The 17976-nt window shown below is 44.3% G+C and overlaps 1 protein-coding gene across 3 annotated transcripts in view; it reads left to right on the top strand.

Moving 5' to 3' along the window:
- Positions 1-17976, top strand: part of LOC146834959 (sterol carrier protein 2-like) — a 467321-nt gene that overhangs the window by 101387 nt on the left and 347958 nt on the right. For 2 of the 3 annotated variants that reach the window (XM_085602602.1, XM_085602603.1), the window contains exon 5: positions 9276-9340. The exons of the other annotated variant lie outside the window; for it this stretch is intronic. In XM_085602602.1, coding sequence (XP_085458728.1) covers positions 9276-9340 — 65 coding nt within the window. The remainder of the gene's footprint in view (positions 1-9275; positions 9341-17976) is intronic. 3 annotated transcript variants of the gene reach the window in all.

The following is a 17976-nucleotide window of genomic DNA, read 5'->3' as shown; positions in this document are numbered from 1 at the left end:
CAGGTACCATGGCCATTCTTCCTGGCTCCAGGTCCCCATGACTTCTCTGTTGGGCGGCTATGGACTGTGTGGTCAGGCACACACACTTAGGCAACCCTAACATTTCCAGGTGTGACCTGAAATCTTTTTTCCTACCAGATGGTGTGCTGTAGCAGACAATCCACAGGCATGGATGGACTCACTGCTACTGTCGAGGAACCTGAGACCTCCCTTCCTCCCCACTCAAAGGGAACCAGTTTTACTGAATAGTGACTCCTATGATTGTCAGCCAAAATAACCTGGTGGAATGCATTAAGGACTACCTGCTCTGAGGTCACCAGATGACATGTGACAGATGTCATGTTGGCTCCAGTGTCTCTCAGAGCCTCCACCCTCTGCCCATTTATGGGGGTCCTCTACCTATATTTCTTAGTATTACTAGGCATGTGAGCTCTTTGGACCATCTCTTCATCACCCAAGGGCACATCGGTAACCTCTACACTATTCCCCATACATACTATCCTGGGCAATCTCCTCTCTAAGTGCCACACTGGCCAGGCCCGGTCTCTGCCCACCAGTGGAGGGCTGTACCCGCTTGGGACACATGACATCCCCCTTGTAGTGCCCAAACTTTTGGCACTCATGGCACTTGGAGGGCACCTGCCCTGAGTACTTCATCACAAGGAACCACATCTTCTTCCGTTCAGGTGGGATTGGGCGTCCTGACCCTTGCAACTAGTTTGGGGTTCTTTTAGAGAACTCCTTGTTTTCATGTGTGTTGCCCTCTCCTTCTTATGTTGGGGACCCCGCCCACCATTATGGGGATCCCCTTCAAGTACCTTCTTGTGGACCATGGTGCTGAGCCACTGGTACGCCTTTTTTAGCAGGCTCCCTGAGGGTCAGAGCGCTTACTATCAATAAGGTATTGGCGCAGATCTGTAAATACAAAGACTGAACATGTGCTCTCTTGCCATAAAGTTATACAGCCTTTGGTTATCCTCCACTTCATTGTCCTTCACCCCACCATACAGTGCCTGTCAAAAGGAATCCACACACTCCACCCAGGACTGATGGGTCAGCTTCTGGCTGTCCCTAAACTTCCCGTGCTTTTCAGGGGTGAGGTCATATTTTCTGACAGGACTTTCCTTCATAGGAGGATACCTCATCCAGTCTTCCTACTGTAAGGCCAGTAGGGAGATGCTTCCCCACAATCCTCCCCAGGGTTCTTATGCATCCATAAAGCTACCTCTTAAGCTTCAAACCACTTGTCAATGTCATCCCCCACAACAAAGACAGGCACCAGACCTTTAGGTATATGGGCCCTCTTGTCTCCAGAGGGCCCTGTAGGTATGCTACTACCATCACAGCTGGACTATGCCTGTCTGGCTTTGATGCCCAGCTCCTAAAGTCTTCTCTCATGAGCCAAACACTCCAATGTAATTCTTTCCTCCATGGCAAGTTTCTTTTCCTTCATGGCCAATTTATTTGCTGTGCCTTCCATGACAAGTCTTTTTTCCTCCACTTTAAACTGGGTCATCTGCAGTCTACGCTTCCTCTCCGCCTTCCTATCTGCCAGCTCTTCCGAGGACAGGCCTCGAGAAGACACACTCTGGCATGGAGTTCCAACTCGGAAGTCAAGTCATCCCACTCTGCTGAATGCTGCATCTCAGGACTAGTATCCAGGCTCTGCTCTGGCTCCTCTACATTACCCTCCCCATTCTGGTCCTCTGTTGTGACTGACAATTGGGGGGCCTTCACGCATGTCCTCAGAGTTTTTTTAGAGTGCTGCCTTCCTGGTGCTCCTTTTGGCGGGCAGCCCCCTCTCCCTGCAAAATCCCTTGTGCTCAGCCACAGTGTAGCTCGCAAGATTGAGGAGCTCAAATACCATCTTTGCAGGTGAAGTCACAAGCACAGACAGTCAGGTAGAGTAAGGGTGAATTTGGGGAAAAACTAAAAAGCCAATCAAGGAGAATTAGAAAATCGATTGGTCTCTTCAGGGATTGATACTAACATGGAGTAGGCCTTATATAATGTGAGATGGTATTCATAGTGTAGGTTTGCAGTGCTTAATGAAAGTCTGTAGTACCCACTTTGTGTTGCACATTATTGGCAAAAACGTCTCTATCATAGAGCTTTGCGCTATTTGGGCCTAAAGGGTCTAGCAAGGTACCAATCTATTGGTACACATGCACCCAGAGTGTAGATTTACAGTCCCTAACATCATATCTAGACCAACCTTTGTCACTTTAAGAATTGTCCTATTTACCTGGCTCAGCTCATCATAATTCCAGGCCTTTGACCACCCTCCAGGGCTAAGCTAATTAGTCTACTGTCCAGCAAGAGGATCAAAGGCCTCCGCACACAATAGACCTATTAACAGTGCTTGACCCAGTTCCTGGGAAAGAAAGGGGTGGGGAGGAGATTTGCATTTGTTAATTAGCTTGTTCTACTGCCCCTGGGCTTGGAAAGCCCAGGCCCACTGAAACGAAGATGGAGTACCAGACCTTTTGGATCCGACACAGGAGGGACTCTTTTGAAGATTTGGTGACAAGGGATCAGACATCGGTTTCAGCTAGGGGCGGAGCTGTGGCTCTTAAGAAAGCTCTTTGCGGAGGCAACTTGAAGTTGTATATTAGATTGACCCAGAATGCTGTGCAGGAAGGTTGGAACAAGGTTGTAGTGATGAATTGTTACCCGAGGATTAGCCAGGGGTGCCTTGCCTCTTGAACTTTCCACCTCCACTTATAAAGCCCTGCACAAAGGAGCAATGAAAAGACACTGTGCTTGAGATCGAAGGCAGTGAAAGTATGCCCATGTGGTAGGAGAAGCCACCTGATGCCCCTGCAAAGATGGATTTTGACTCTAGCAGACTTCCAGTAATGAGATAGATCTCTTCCTGGACAGTGGCTCTGACCCCCATATACCCCCTGAGGAAGAGTTGAGGGAATGGACCTGCTGGGGGACCCTGGATAGTCCCCCCCCCCTCAAGCTAATGTGGACTGGCCTTAAAACAGCTGCTGACACATGTGGGCATGGGCAGTGTGGCAGGGAGGGTGTATTGCTTGCAGGCTTTGTAGGGGCTCGTGAAGATGCCTTACAAGTAGAAGAGAGCCTCAGGAGTGCAGGTAGAAGACTGGTTTGGTGAAGGGTGCCATAAAACCAAGTCCCCTGCTTAAAGTACCGTTTAGAGGCCAAGAGGTCTGAAAAGAATGCTCATAGTGGCACAAACTGGCCACCTGGCCCTGCATTATTTAATGGGCCCACTGTCCCTGTTTGCGCCATGGCTCATATTTAAGCAGGTGCGCCATGCGCAAACTGGGACAGTGCGCCCTACTACCATCAATGCACTGCCTCCATGGCAGCTACGAACTTGGCGCTACCATGAGCGCAGCTTATTCAGAGAAAGACAGAGCAGCTGTTTGCAAACTGATACGTGTTTCATAATGTAGACGGCAGGCGCTCGCCCTTTAATGTCCACTCACCTAGACCTCCTGCTCAATACTCCTCTATCCACCTTAGTCCCCCCTTCATTGAGGCTCCCCGTCCTCTCTCTTGCATGCTCCTCAACTGCAGATCAGCAGTACAACACGCCACAGACATTGCTGAAACTCTACTCGCTGAAGAAATTGACATCGCTTTCCTCACTGAATCCTGGCTCAATGTCCACTCCACCCCCATTCTTGATATGCTCACCCCTCCAGGGTACTCCATCATCAGACAAGACAGACCGATCAAAACGGGGGGAGGACTAGCCATCATCCACAAGGCAGGAATACAGATTACCAAACTTAAACCTGCAGAATACCTATTGTTTGAATACCTGGGTGTCGAACTCACTGCCAAGGGCACCTCACCCATCAAATGCCACACCATCTACCATCCTCCTGGAGAGCGTACCCTTTTTCCTGAAGAACTAACAGACCTAATATCACGGTTCTCCATCACAGACACTAAAGACGTGTTCCTGGGTGACCTCAATATCCACTGGAACGACCCCGAAGACTCCACTACCCGGAACCTATCCAACCTACTTAAAATATATAACCTCAAACAACTCTGCAATAAACCAACTCACATCAAAGGTGCAACACTGGATGCGATCATTACCAACAATTATCTGGTCTCTCTGAGAGCGATTTCTCCCATTGACTGGTCCAACCACCACCTCATTCTGTTCAAGATTGATGCACTTGTCTTCCACCAACCTATTCGTGATGACAAACTCAAACACTGGACCAGAAAAATCAAAGCAATCCCTTTATCCTAACTTGAATCCAGGATTCATGCCCATCTTCAACTCCAACCCTCATCATCGACGGCCGAAGACCTCACTACACACTTTAACTAAAAAATGACAGAGGTTCTAGACCAAGTAGCTCCTCTCAAACTCAAACAATTGAGGCAAACCAAATCTAAATCCTGGTTTAACGTGGATCTGAATGAGGAAAGGCGTCAACTCAGACAAACGGAAAGGTCTTGGAGACTAAACCCCTCGACCGTACACCTAGCGCAACTTAGATCTGCTCGGCAAGCATACAATAACCATTTTCAATGAAAAGGCGTCTTTCTTCCGCAGCCAAATAGATCTGGCGAAAAACAGACCAAGAGAACTCTTCAACATTGTCAAAAGCCAAACTAACTGCACTCCCTCTCAAGAAATCAAAGCCACCAATGAGCGTTGTGAAGAAATTGCCACCTTCTTCACTAATAAAGTCTTGAAAATTGATCAATCCTTCATCCAAACCTCTAACCCTCCTTCCCTCTTAACCTGCCCCACTCTAACCACCCCTGATCATTCAGAAAGAATTCTTACAAAGGACAATCAGGTCTGCCTCCAGCTAAAAAACAATGCGCATTGGTCCGACTTTGAGCTAATGTCGGAAAATGAGGTTTTCAGTATAATTTCTAACCTAAAACCTTCTTCCCACACTATGGACCCCCATCCCATCCACAATCATAAAAGAATTTAACCACACCATTTCCCCTTTCTGCACAAAAATCATCAACGCCTCTCTCTCCTCAGGTTGTGTCCCAGACTCCCTTCAACTTGGACAAATCACACCCATTCTCAAAAAACCAGGGGCTGACCCTAATGATCTCAACAACCTCAGACCTATCTCCAACCTCCCATTCCTTGCAAAAACATTGGAGAAATGCGTTCTCCACCAACTCAACAAACACATTGATGAGTTCAACCTCCTCGACACCTTTCAATCAGGATTCAGGAAAGGCTGTAGCACGGAAACAGCTATGCTCATCGTCTCTGACGATATTCACAAGGCTTTAGATGATGGTGATGCCTGCCTACTCACCCTTATTGACCTTGTCGAAGCGCTCCGGCATCAATGGCACAGTACTAAAATGGTTCACCTCCTTCCTTCAACACCGCTCGCAACAAATTAAAATCAACTCCTGTCTCTCGAAGCCAACAAAAGTCACACTTGGGGTCCTGCAAGGCTCGATCCTCTCACCGGCCCTCTTCAATCTTTTTATGGAGCCCCTCACAATCATCCTGAAAAAAGCTGGAGTGAATTACGACCTTTACGCTGATGATACTCAAATCTGTTTCACAAATCAAGTCTCCCAGCGACATCCAACACCTCAATGCCACTCTAACCGAGATCCAAACTAGGTTCAACGCTAACCACTTAAAGCTCAACCCAGATAAAACAGAACTAATCCTATTCTCTCCAAAAAGCAATCATCGTCCAATCCAAGAGTGGCTAAAGAATCTGGTCACCCTAAACTGCCCCATCGTCCTATTGACTCAGTTAAGTCTCTAGGCATCACCCTTGACAAGAACTTATTTTTGGAGGCCCACATCAAAAACTCTGCAAAAAGCGCTCTTTTCTCTCTAAAACACCTCAAGAAATTAAAACCTTTTCTTCCCCATGATGACCTCAAGACAGTATTCCAATCCCTAGTTCTCTCTAAAATCGACTACGGGAACGCCATCCTAACAGGTACTCCAAAAGCTCACCTAACTCCTCTAAGGACAGTGTTGAACATGGCCGCTCGAATCGTATCTGGAGTAAAAAGATTTGATCACATCACTCCAGCTCTCAACTCCCTCAACTGGCTTCCCATGGAAGGGAGGTGTATTTACAAACTCGCCTGCATCACACACAAAACCCTTCACTCTCCGGCCCCTAACTACCTGTAAACAAACTGGTAAGGGCAGGTCAATCCAGAACGCTGAGAAGCTCCAACTCACTCCTTCTTATTCCTCCCAAACTGAAAAAGAAAACCACACAATACAGATCGTTCTCTGGCAACGCTCCCAGGATATGGAACGCTCTTCCTAGAGCCCTCAGATGCAACCCCTCCTTCTCCTGTTTCAAAAGGGGCCTGAAAATCCATCTCCTTAACAAACACTCTCCTGACCAACGTCAAAAAACCTAGACTTCAATATCTGAGTTTACTCCTATCTCTTGACATTCATGGATAGTTGGTGACCGGACTGTGTTAACCACCTTATCTTCCATGCTGTATTTGTTTTATCCCTGGTTTTGCTTCCTTACTGCCTGCCTACTTATGTAATGCAATCTCCGTCTGTTTTTCTTGACAGTATGTATGTAAAGCGCTCTGATACCTACGGGTCAAGCTAGCGCTATATAAAACTTTTAAAATAAATAAATAAAATAAAATGAAGTGACCGATTTCCTTTGTAGACAGGTGCAATGAGTGACTACATCTGCCTGCAGGGGGATGATGGTTGGGGTGCCCATGGGCCCCCTTTTCCCCCCCCTATAGAGCAGCCTTCAGGGAGCTCACTGATCAGTGCGCCTCCTCCAACATGTTTTTTTCTCTGCGCCAGCATCTGTAATAGGGCATGGGCATTGACGCAAAGTTATTTCCTCATTTGCTTGGACCCACACTCCCATGCAAATAATTGTATGCCATCGCTACCTAGAGCTAGCGCTACATGTGTGCCAGTGCTATCAGTATTACATAATAGACTTCACAAGTGTCTGCTGCCCCTTCCATATTACCATAGTGTCCCTGGTGCTCACAAAAAGGACCCCACACCTGTTGCACCCCTGGGGCGCCATGTTGGATGCTGAACCAGGAGCGAAATGAGTCCATGATTGTTGAAATTGGCCCTATGGCCTGAGATATGACCTGGTCTTCTTTGGCGACCAGGTAGAGAACAAACCTCTTGGCCCTTCACACCAATAGATTCAGTTTCCCTCAGGAAGGGCTAAGTCCACAGGGTTGCTCAGTAGGCTTTGGACTACTCTGCTTTGCTATCCTGAAAGAGTTAAGTGTTACCTTGGGGTACTTGGTTCCCAGCAAAAAAAACGGTTGACTTAATGCTTGCGAAGGACTCCCATCCTTCACAACTAATAACCCAATTTCGTACAGTAGTCTTCAAGGCTATGGTGCTACTTTCTGTCTGAGGCCTTTGCTAAATGCAGTGATTACAAACCAATAAGGCGACTATCTTCAAAAAGTGTTGACATAAAGTGAATGTAGTGGCAACGAACACAACAAAAAAACTATTGCTCTTTAGTTGTAATAAAAGCATATCTTTTAAAAAGCAATATTAGAAGATTAATCTATTTTTTAGTAAAGACATAACTGACATAATGCTCACTTTTTTATATGTCAGAGGATACAATTAAGGAAGAGGCCGGTAAGAAAGCCTTGCATGGCGTCACTTACAGCCCGTTGGAATGTGCAGACAAGAAGCAGCAAGAATCAGAGTATTGCTGCCTACATTCTGCCCGAAGGACACGCACAGCACTGAAAGCAACATTGCTTTATGGGTCCCCAATATCACAGAGTCTTGGTCTTGCAACCCTAAGGTGGCCATCTTTGACTGCGCAATTTGATGTTTGACTAAATTTTCTGTTACAGTGCTGTTTGGTACTCCCAAGGCATAGAACACAACAGAGTATGTTTAAAAAAAAAAAAAATGACAATGCTTTCTTACCACTGCACGCGCTGCCACAACACCACATCATTTGAGAACCAGTGTGGGATGCACTGTAGCAGTGGGCAGTATGGGTCCTTTTGCATCTTGATGTTTGCCTTTGACAGTGCAGAATAAAACAGTAACTGGGCAAAATGCTGCCACTCACTCATAAATGGCTGCAGTGGGCGGACCCCATGCTAAATTCTGTATGGTGTGGTGGATGGAAGCAAATGTGAATAACACTGTAACAGACCAATGGATGAATAGGGCTGACAGAAGGCCCATATTTTTAAGTCTGTAAATACGTAAGTATTGTTTTAAAGATTTATTTTGAGAGACAACGTTTCTTAGCTAACACCAGAACTGAAAAGGAATGAAGGAAGTTAGACAAAAGAAATGGGATCGCTTACCAATCACATAGGATTAACATGTTGGAGCATTCTTCTCTCAGTACATTGCATTGCTTTTAGATCTGCTCCGTGTTTACTAAAGCGAACCACCCAGATGCAAAGAGATGACATATACATCAGAAGGGGCTGTCCAACCTGAATGGCTAAATATGCAAAGTGTGTAATACTAATAAACAACCTCAGGTCTGTTTCTGCTGAGTTGGGTTTCATTATCAAAGTAAAGCACAAGTCTCTAGCTTTCAATTGGTCCACATCTTAAGACACTTCTCCCACAAAGGATGACGAAACTAAGTACTGAAAATGTGATGCAAATGATTAAGCCTTGTCTCTAAACAACTTTGAATGCATCTCAAAATGTTATCTTGTCTGCTATTAAAAGAGGACTAACTTTCTGGAAATCAGTCTGACCTTGTCTGAAACAAATCTTTGCAGCCCACACTGCTAGACCATGTACTTCTTGCAAGATAGCAACCAAACTGTTTCGTCCATGTGAGCATCATCAGTGAGGTGACAGGAGAAAGAAACTCAAAAATATAATGTGAAGAATCTCTGTAGTAAGGCTCCAATTTTTCAACAGTGTGCAGAAAGATACGGTTTTGTAATTTTAAAGCGAAACATGAATCACCAGGAGAAAAGACACTTCTCTATTAAGGGATCATCCTTACTATTCATAAACATGAGAAAATTTCCAGGTGCTGGATCGCCGAACCCTTTTTCAACTAGGAAACTTAAATCTCTTGAATATTATGTAGTAGCAACCACAGTTTGTACTCTGATTCCAAAATGGTTTGCGCTGTTAAGCATTAGCTCCTCAGGTAAAGTTTTGGTACATATAGTGGCTGGCATGAATATATATTTTGTAGGGAAGGGGACCTGAGCATCTCTGGGATGGATTTGATAATGTTTGTATGTTTAGCTGATTTAATGTCCAATTTTATTTGCACTAAAACCATTGTCTTTGTTTTAAGGGTTGGTTGACTGTGCTTTGGCTCTTGGCTTTGAGAAGATGGACAGAGGCTCTCTAGGTGTTAAAGTAAGGATACGATGAAAGAGGGCTTTTTGTTACTATGGGTTGCTTTTATAAAGTATCACCACCAATACCATCACTAGCCACCCAAAAAAGTAAAAAAGGAAGATTTTAAATTTTTTGACAGAACTGAACATTTAAAAAATAAACACACATCTTGATCTGTCAGTGAAAAAAAGTCTGTAGTGCTTTGTTATTATTACCATTACTACTTTTTGGTTCTGCTTCTTAATATATACTTTTTGCCAGGGCTGTTTTCTTAAACATGACATTAGATTGCCATGACTTGAGCACCTTATCCAAAAAGGTAATCCTTTCCTATTTAATCATTCTGCATGAAGCTGAGACTTCGAGGAACAGTGCTTCAATGGAGATGCAGGACCGCATCGATCTTGGTCCCCTTTAAGCCATAGCTGCTTGAAATTATTAGTGGTGGCGGCAGTGAGAGCGGCTCCTTCCAGTACGTGGACTCCTCGTGACTGTTATGGGTACACCAAGGACCATGACTAGAATGTTGTTCTGTGGCAGTGGTGGAGCCTGTTTATCTTTTTAATAAAGAGATACTAGCTTGCTGCAGTCTCAGTGTGACAACTGAGCTGCCATCTTGCATTGTCCTCACAGTACAAGCTATCCTCCATCTTGTCACCTTCCACCCAGCCAAATCTAAAAGAAGGGGCATATGATGTAATCAATCATTGGCAAACAACCTTGTTTTCTCATCCATGTTTCCTAAGTCACCTTCAGAGAAATGGGACTAACACATGATTTCCTAACCTGAATATAAAACTCATTATGATGAAAAACTTGACCTATTGCAGTCCATATTCTGATGCATATCAAACTCTACCCTGATTTTCTTGATTGCTTTTCAAAACTACCTGTGTCAGAAGGTATTTGATTGTGTTTATTCTGTTTATTGCCTGGTAAATTTACTGACATACTTTATTAGCTCCAGCATGATTAGTCTCTTGCAAACCTGCCTCTACTAGTTGTTTTACTTTATCTATACATAGTCTTCTCTGTTTGTAATTCCCTTTTACATTGAAATTTAACTGCATTAACTATTTGATAAACCTGAAAAGAGTCTTTTCCTCAGGTGTAGTTATCTCTAATTTGCCTTCCTCATTTGAACAGCATATTCCTTGCACCAGGTTGTAACTGAGCCATTTGTCTTGTGTACATTTAGTTTTGGGTACGTACAATTGCACATGCACCCCATCTTCCTGTTATACAGGAGGATTCTTTGCCATTCCACCTCACCATCTGACTTCTGTTTGGTTTATGCATGTGCATTTGTTTATGTCCAGATTTTCATTATCCTGCTACTCTTAACTTGAATTCTGTGCAGGTCCTTGTGTTGCAACATGGTGGCATACAGACTAGTTACTGTCACTCTGTCAAAGAGTAAATCACCCACTGTTCTTGTTGCTTGGCAACTCACTTACCCATCACATTATTTTTAAATCATGACTTTGACCAAAATCCTGAGCTGCTCACTTAAACCTGGTCCTAACTCTCATAATATGCTTTGCCTATTGAATATCTCCTAAAATGCCGAAAGTAATGTAAACAGACTTATAAAAGAACATCCTAAAACCTTGATTATTGATCAATACCATAGTGCACTGAACTGTAGAGAAACAATTTGACTGTCTGGTTCCTGGTACGTAGACCAGCTAAAAGCCCCTGCCATTCCTGCACTCCTACATGGGCAGGTAAAGGTAATGATGCACCCACTGGAGGAATTTAGGGGCGTGGAAGAGCAAAAGGGTGTGAAAGGGAAACACTAACTTGAGTTAGCTCTCCCGGCGGATTTGTCACAGGCTGGACAATGGTCCAGGATAGCCTCATCAGTGGAGAAATGGTGAGTAAGGTAAGTAGGAAACCACAGGTAAATGCTGCGAAGTACAGACTGGATTGGGACAACATAGTGCAAGATAGACTTAGGCTTACTTTTCTGGGCACCGAAAGTTGCTGTGAAGAGGACCCGGCAAACCTCGATACCAACCCAGGATGCCATCTGGAATGGAGCTGAGGAAGTAAGGGGAAGATAGGATTCCTGAAGGTATCAAGTACAATGGCAAACGTAGCAATGGGGGGAAGCCAAGGAAAATCCTTAAAGTGGGGAACAGGGAGGGGAAAGCACAACAGATGTGAGGAATGCAGAAAAAGATATGAACTAGTATGGCTTGGAAAACCGCAACACCTAACCACACATTTACCAGAGGTCTACTTCATGTTCGATTGACTTTTTACACAGGCTGCATCCATTATGCTTCTAAAGTGCACCAATAACAAGAAAGTGAGTGAGCAAGTGGAAACGTCTGTTGAGCCAATTAGTGTTCAAGGCCTTTCAATTTCTATCGTCCATGTCACCAACATTTTCTGCCCCGTCCAGCCCTACATCTGATAGCTTTTATGTGCTGAGAGTGGGAGATTGACCTTATGTTCTTCACACATCCTATTGGCATAAGCACAATTCTCTCTCACAGCTCAGCTAGTTCACACAGCTGTCGCATTCCTCTCATTGAAACACACAAAAGGTGATGGGAGGATGCTTGCAATTTGTCTAACCACTGGTAGTTGCTAGGTGTAGCATCCCAACCCATCATTCTTTAGCTCACCTGCCACCTCAGTTTGGACCCAGACATCAGCAAATCCGCCTTCACCCAGCTCCTCGTGGGAACAGTCCTATCCAAACGTCCAAGCCAGGTCTTCCCTGAACTGGAACCCGAGCAACCCAGGATTGGTTTCGCCCATGCCACTTAGTGCGTTAGTCATTGTAAAAGTGAAATACAAACAGAGAACACTGGGAGTTATGTACACAAAAGTAAAACCGCTAGTACAGGCAGGTTTGCAAGAGCCTCTAATCATGCTGGAGCTTAAAGTATGTCGGTACATTTACCAGGCAAGTATAAACAAGCTCCAATGCAGAATTTACAAAAACAAATACCATGTGACATATGCAGTTTTGAAAAGCAACCAAGAAAACCAGGTTAGAGTTTGATATGCAGCAGAATATGGACTGCAATATGCATGAAACACACAAAAGGTGATGGGAGGAATGCTTGCAATTGGTCTAGCCACTGGCAATCGCTCAGGAGAGCATCCCAACCCATTAGTCTTTTACTTTGACCCACCTATTGGGAAATCAGCCTAGGCCCTGCTCCTCATAGAGTTGTTCGGGCTGGACTGTTCTCATGAGGAGCAGGATCAAGACTGATTCCAAAGTGATATGGCATGGTGAGCAAAAGAATGATGGGTTGGAGGGGTACCCCCCAGCTGTTGTCAGTGGTGAGACTTATTGCAAGTGGCCTTCCATCACCTTTTGTGTGTTTCATGTACCGCCCTAAGTGGCATGGGTATGCCTAGACATGGGTCCCGTGCTCACTTTGTCACTGGAACCAAGCTGTACCAAGCTGATGTTCCCATAACTAGGGTGAAACCGGTCCTGGGTTGCTTGTGTTCCATTTCAGAGACAACCTAGCTTGACTGTTCCCATAAAGAGCAGAGTCAAGACTGATTTGCATATGGCTGGGACCAAACTGAGGTGGCATGGTCAGCAAACGAAACAATGAGTTGTAGTGCTACCCCAAGCTATTGACAGTGGTTAGACTTATGGCAAAAAACCTCCCATCACCTTTTGTGTGTTTCACATTCCTCTCATTAACAACATTTTTCCATCAAACCCTACTCTAGGTCACGCTCCACTAACCCTAATTCAGGATTACTCAATAACTCCAATACTTTTACTAACACCATTTCTAAGTGCAATTCTTGCTCTTCTCCTAGTTTGGTCTAATTTGATTACTTCCATTCTTCTTCTCAGATCTGAGATCCTTCTAATCTTCATCCTAACAGCCACTACTCTCAGCTTCTGTCATGTCCATAATCCAATATTTTCCACAGGAAAATGGAATTGTTAGGCCTCAAAGTTAATTTCTTATGTTAAAAATATCTAACTCCGGAAGATCTGATTTTAAGGGTCTCATGATTTCACCAGAAAATTTAAAACCAGTTAAACACAACCCAGTTGGGTGTACTTTTCAACCTGTAGAAATAACAGGCACTTTCTTTCTTGCACTCCTTTGTGGAGAAATACATGTCCTACTAGAGGATTATGTCTCTGAAGCTTTTGGGATCACATTGATAAAGATGCACTTGTAGAACCAAGCCATTCAAGTCTACATACTTAAAGCTACCAAAGCCTAATTGGTTGAGACCCTCAACAAGGCCCGGTAGATTCCAGTCCTCATTTCGACTGGCCTGTAAATGTATCTCTAACAGAAGAGTGGACCCAAAAAATTGCATTTGAACTAACACTACCTTAAAGACAAATGCATTCAAGTGCCACACTAGACTTTGCCAAAAAGGTCTCTACTCAGTTGACACTCCCATCTTTGCTGTCTGGTCTGAAAATCACCAGGTTTCCCCTCACCAAGCTGTCTCCAGCTACCATAACCTGTTGCTGTTCTTTCGCAGAGTATCATTTTCTGCATGATCACATTTTTCTGAAACTTGTTTTTACTGGTATTGTAACTCTGTACTCTGAAACCCTCTATTCAAGAGCATGTGCCTTGGCCCAAAAATGGTATTTTCAAAATTGGGTTCAGCAATTTGTCCTATTTAACTTTCCTGTAATGTCATTGCTGATGACGAAGAAACTGCACAAATAGCTTGGAAATTAAATGTCATATATATGCTTCATTGTATATTTACACATCTTAGATATATGGCAAAAATACATGGGTGCCAGCAGCACCACTATGCTATGGTTGGGCTGTAGTTTAAAAGCATGGCAGTGACACATGGAAAGGAAAATAGCTTTTTCCATCTAGGAAAAACTATGTTATATATTAATACGTCACCCCAAATATGCGCCTTGTAAGCCATAAGGCTGCATGCCTAATATGTAGAAATGTGTCACTCTACATGTTTGGCAAAGAGTACCCTCATAGAGACTAAATATCTAAAGTAAGTTAGCTAGATTCTCCTTTAACAGGCCTATGTATACTTGATCTTAATTTCTATGAGGGCCTAGGAAAATACTAGCAAGATGATTCAAAGTTATGTTGCCCTCTAGTTTAAAAATCAAATGTGATAGTGAAAGCTGAGTGTTAACATCAGTGGAATGTGTACTCTATAAAAATTTACTTTTTGCTGCCTGGGCGAAAACTGGGGTAGAAATGGTTTTGCCACTTAGCTCCCCTTCAAATGCTTAATACATATTCCTGGCTGGAATTAACAACCCTCCTGGAAAGGCAGGGATGTTTCAACATATAGCTACCTACCTAACGATGATTAGCCATCTAGGAGGGGTGCAGGAACTGTTGGCATAACAAAGCATATCTTTTATACTATCTCTTTTGAGATGGAGATGCTAAATTGTGCTAACAGGATCAGCTTCGATTAATTTCTAAGGCCCTTTATACTCTTGAGTCCCAGTAGTAGGAAACAGTTCTTGGCCCTAACAGAGACAGGGGATCTCATCTAAATATGGGAATGGGACTGGTTTAGAGCGAGCCTGGGACCCTTCTGGTAGAGGAAGGGGTTAGCCAGTTTTAATTTAGGAATTCTAAGAATCTTTACTGTAAAGCAAAGTGCTGCAAAAGGAGATGGGTATAGGGAGTAAAAATAGGCGAGATTGGTTAAGAAAAATAGTCCAATCTCTGGCTAGTGCACCTGAAGAGACTGACACCTAGTCACCACCACCACCTCCTCAGAAAATTCTTGAGCCTGCTAAGCCCACATCTGAAGACAAAGGACTTGCAAGGACTCCTGTCTTCTGCTTGTTCCCATGAATTTCAGGTGGGTGACCTCCTGTTTGCCTGCTCAAGTGACACTAAAAGCAGAAAGACGTCTTACTCCAGGAAGGCCCAGCTGACCGCTAAGAGAGAACCCTGCAGGAGCAAGAACATGTGTCTAGAAGCTGATCTTAAAGACCTTTGGACAGCAACAGTAACCAGAATGAATTTTCACAGTAGTTGGAGAAAAATATCCTTTTTTTCACCTCCAGAGGGCTGGGCAAATTGCTAAAACTTACAGAGGGTGTATCCAAAGTGGGCCAGAAGGCCAGGCAATCTGGCCTCCTGGAATCCCCCAGCTACAGCTTCCAATCTGGTCCTTCTGGACAATTTTGATGATCAAAGTGACCTAGTTCAAAGGTAAAAACCTTGGAGTGGGGTGCAGTGACAATCTGTCCCAGCTGTAAAGTATCCTAGCCTGGAACGAAATCCATCTTTGCCAATCAACCAATCAGTCAGGGGAATTGTAAGCGCACTACTCTCCCATGAGGGTCTCAAGCTGCTGGGGGGCTGTGTCCTGCTTGGAGATTTTTATGCCAGAAGCAGCGTCTTCAGCTGGAGCTCCATGATGAGTATCTGATTTGGAGGGACCCTCGCCAGCTTAAGTATTCGAAAAGTGTCCCTATGGAAAATTTTGACTTCCAGAAAGACACCAAGTCAAAAGATAAAAACTTTAACAGGAATGACCTGCCTGGTGTATCTGACCTCCGCTACATCATGGTCCACTTGAACTCACACTATTTTCGGCACTTCTTGCTGTAAAACTTTAAACATTCAAATCTGTGGTTCTCCTTATTTGGTTTTATATATTTTAGTGTTCCTTTCCTTAATTATGCTTTCTATATTTTTCTAAATTGGTGTGGAAATTAGTTTTCTTTTTTTGACTTTAAACTTGTTGTAATTGCTTGTACTTGATACGCATTTCTCCATTGAGTGTCTGTTGTTTGTGCCAAGGCTACCAGATTTAGCAGAGTTTCCCTGAGACATTTATTGAGACCTAAGCAGGGTGTGATTATGAAAAAGTGTGTTAAATTAAGTTGGTTAGCGTCTCCAATCCCCAAATTATTTACCACTTTCTGACAAAATCCAAAAGGACAAAAACCTGGGGGTAGGCAGAAAAGGAACATATCCCTTAATGACCACTTGGCTCTTCTCTCTTCCAATCCCTCCCTCTTCTCTGAAGCCCTAGACACAAATGTTCCTACAACTTCCTTTAATCTTACCATGACGGAAGTTATCAATGGTCTTGCCATGCTCAAGGAGAAAAGGACTAGAAGAAAAATATTTGCCACTTGAAACACCAGTCTCAATGAAGAAAGAAAACCCATGGAATATCTGATTGCTCATGGTGACAAAACCCTCCAAAACTAATCTGGGGTACCTTAGCGCTTCTATAGGATCCTACAAAAATACGTCTTTAGAAGCAAAATAATTTTACAGAAAATCCCACATCAGCCTTGGCCCCTAAGCTCTATGAGATTGTCAGAACCGCCTCAAACTCCCTTCTACATTTCTCTTAGAAGAACCAGTAAAGAATGCAAAAAATGTGCCACCTACTTAAACACCAAAATTAAAAATATATATATATTTTTTTAAAATATTTTTATTTGCATTTTCAACCAAACAACCAACGTGTTACAGATGGTCACACTCGCACCCAAATCCCCTCTCCCTCCCCCACCCGCCTTCCATGGCATCTTTTCCATGACATAAATCCACCAAAAAATCAGCTCTAGAACCAGCGACATATTTGGTAGTCTACCCTCCTCTCCGCCTGTCCTCCCCCATAGACTGCTACACATGTCCCATCGCACTCCTTCCCCAACCGCAGTAAAATTCGAAGATGCCCACCCTTCGCTATTCAGGGTCCAACCCCCCATCCAGGCCATGATATCTCCTCCATTTCCCCCATACCTTACGGAACTTCCGGGGACACCCTCTTGCTGTATTTGTAACCCTTTCTGCCTCCATGTAGAGGTCCATTCCCCGTCTCCATTCATCCAACTGTGGGGGTAGCGCCGCCCCCCATGCGCAAGCCACATCCCTTTTCGCACCACTAACGCCAATAATGCAAAAATACGTTGTGGGCGACTCAAATCAACATCGTGGGATATTCCCAGCAGCACAAATTTAGGTTCTAGGGGAAGTGTACCCTCAAGCACCTTACTCAACTCTTCCATTATTTGTGACCAGTATGTGTGGATGACGGGGCAGTCCCAGATGGTATGGTAAAAGTCCCCCTGTGGAAGGTCGCATCGCATACATTTGGGATCACTTGCCCGGCCCATTCGGTGGAGTCGAGCCCTGTCGAAGTATACCCTGTGTAGTATTTTGTATTGGATGAGTTGGAGGCGTGATTTGATCGCAACCTCCCTGTGATGCATCAGGGCAGCCTCCCAATCCACCGTGTCCATCTCGCTCAAATTACGCTCCCATGTTTCTCGTAATTTTCCTAATTTGTCTGGCATATTATTGTTCAGGGTTCTATATGTCAAAGATACTGTCTTGTGGGTATCCGTTCTTGTAGTAAGCGCCCCCCCAGCGGGGCATATTCCGGCAGGGGGTCAGAGAGCACAGTCACTGCCCTCCAAGCATTCCGTAGTTGGGTATATTTGAAAATGTGGGTGGGGTGTAGCCCGAACTCCCGCGCCAGAGCCCCAAAGGCTTTAAGCTTCCCCTTTGCCACCACGTCCCCTAGAGTGGAGATTCCAATGTCATCCCAGCCCCTAAAACCCTTAAGTTTGTGAAGTTCCCTCAACCCGGTGAATTCCATATCTGTGTTTGTTTAGTCGGTTTACGCGTCCATCCTATGGCCTTAGTCGCCCTGTCCCAAATCTC

The sequence above is a fragment of the Triturus cristatus genome, chromosome 4_2 (genome assembly GCF_964204655.1).
Source record: "Triturus cristatus chromosome 4_2, aTriCri1.1, whole genome shotgun sequence".
NCBI classification, from domain to species: domain Eukaryota; kingdom Metazoa; phylum Chordata; class Amphibia; order Caudata; family Salamandridae; genus Triturus; species Triturus cristatus.
This window is presented reverse-complemented; position numbering and strand designations above follow the sequence as displayed.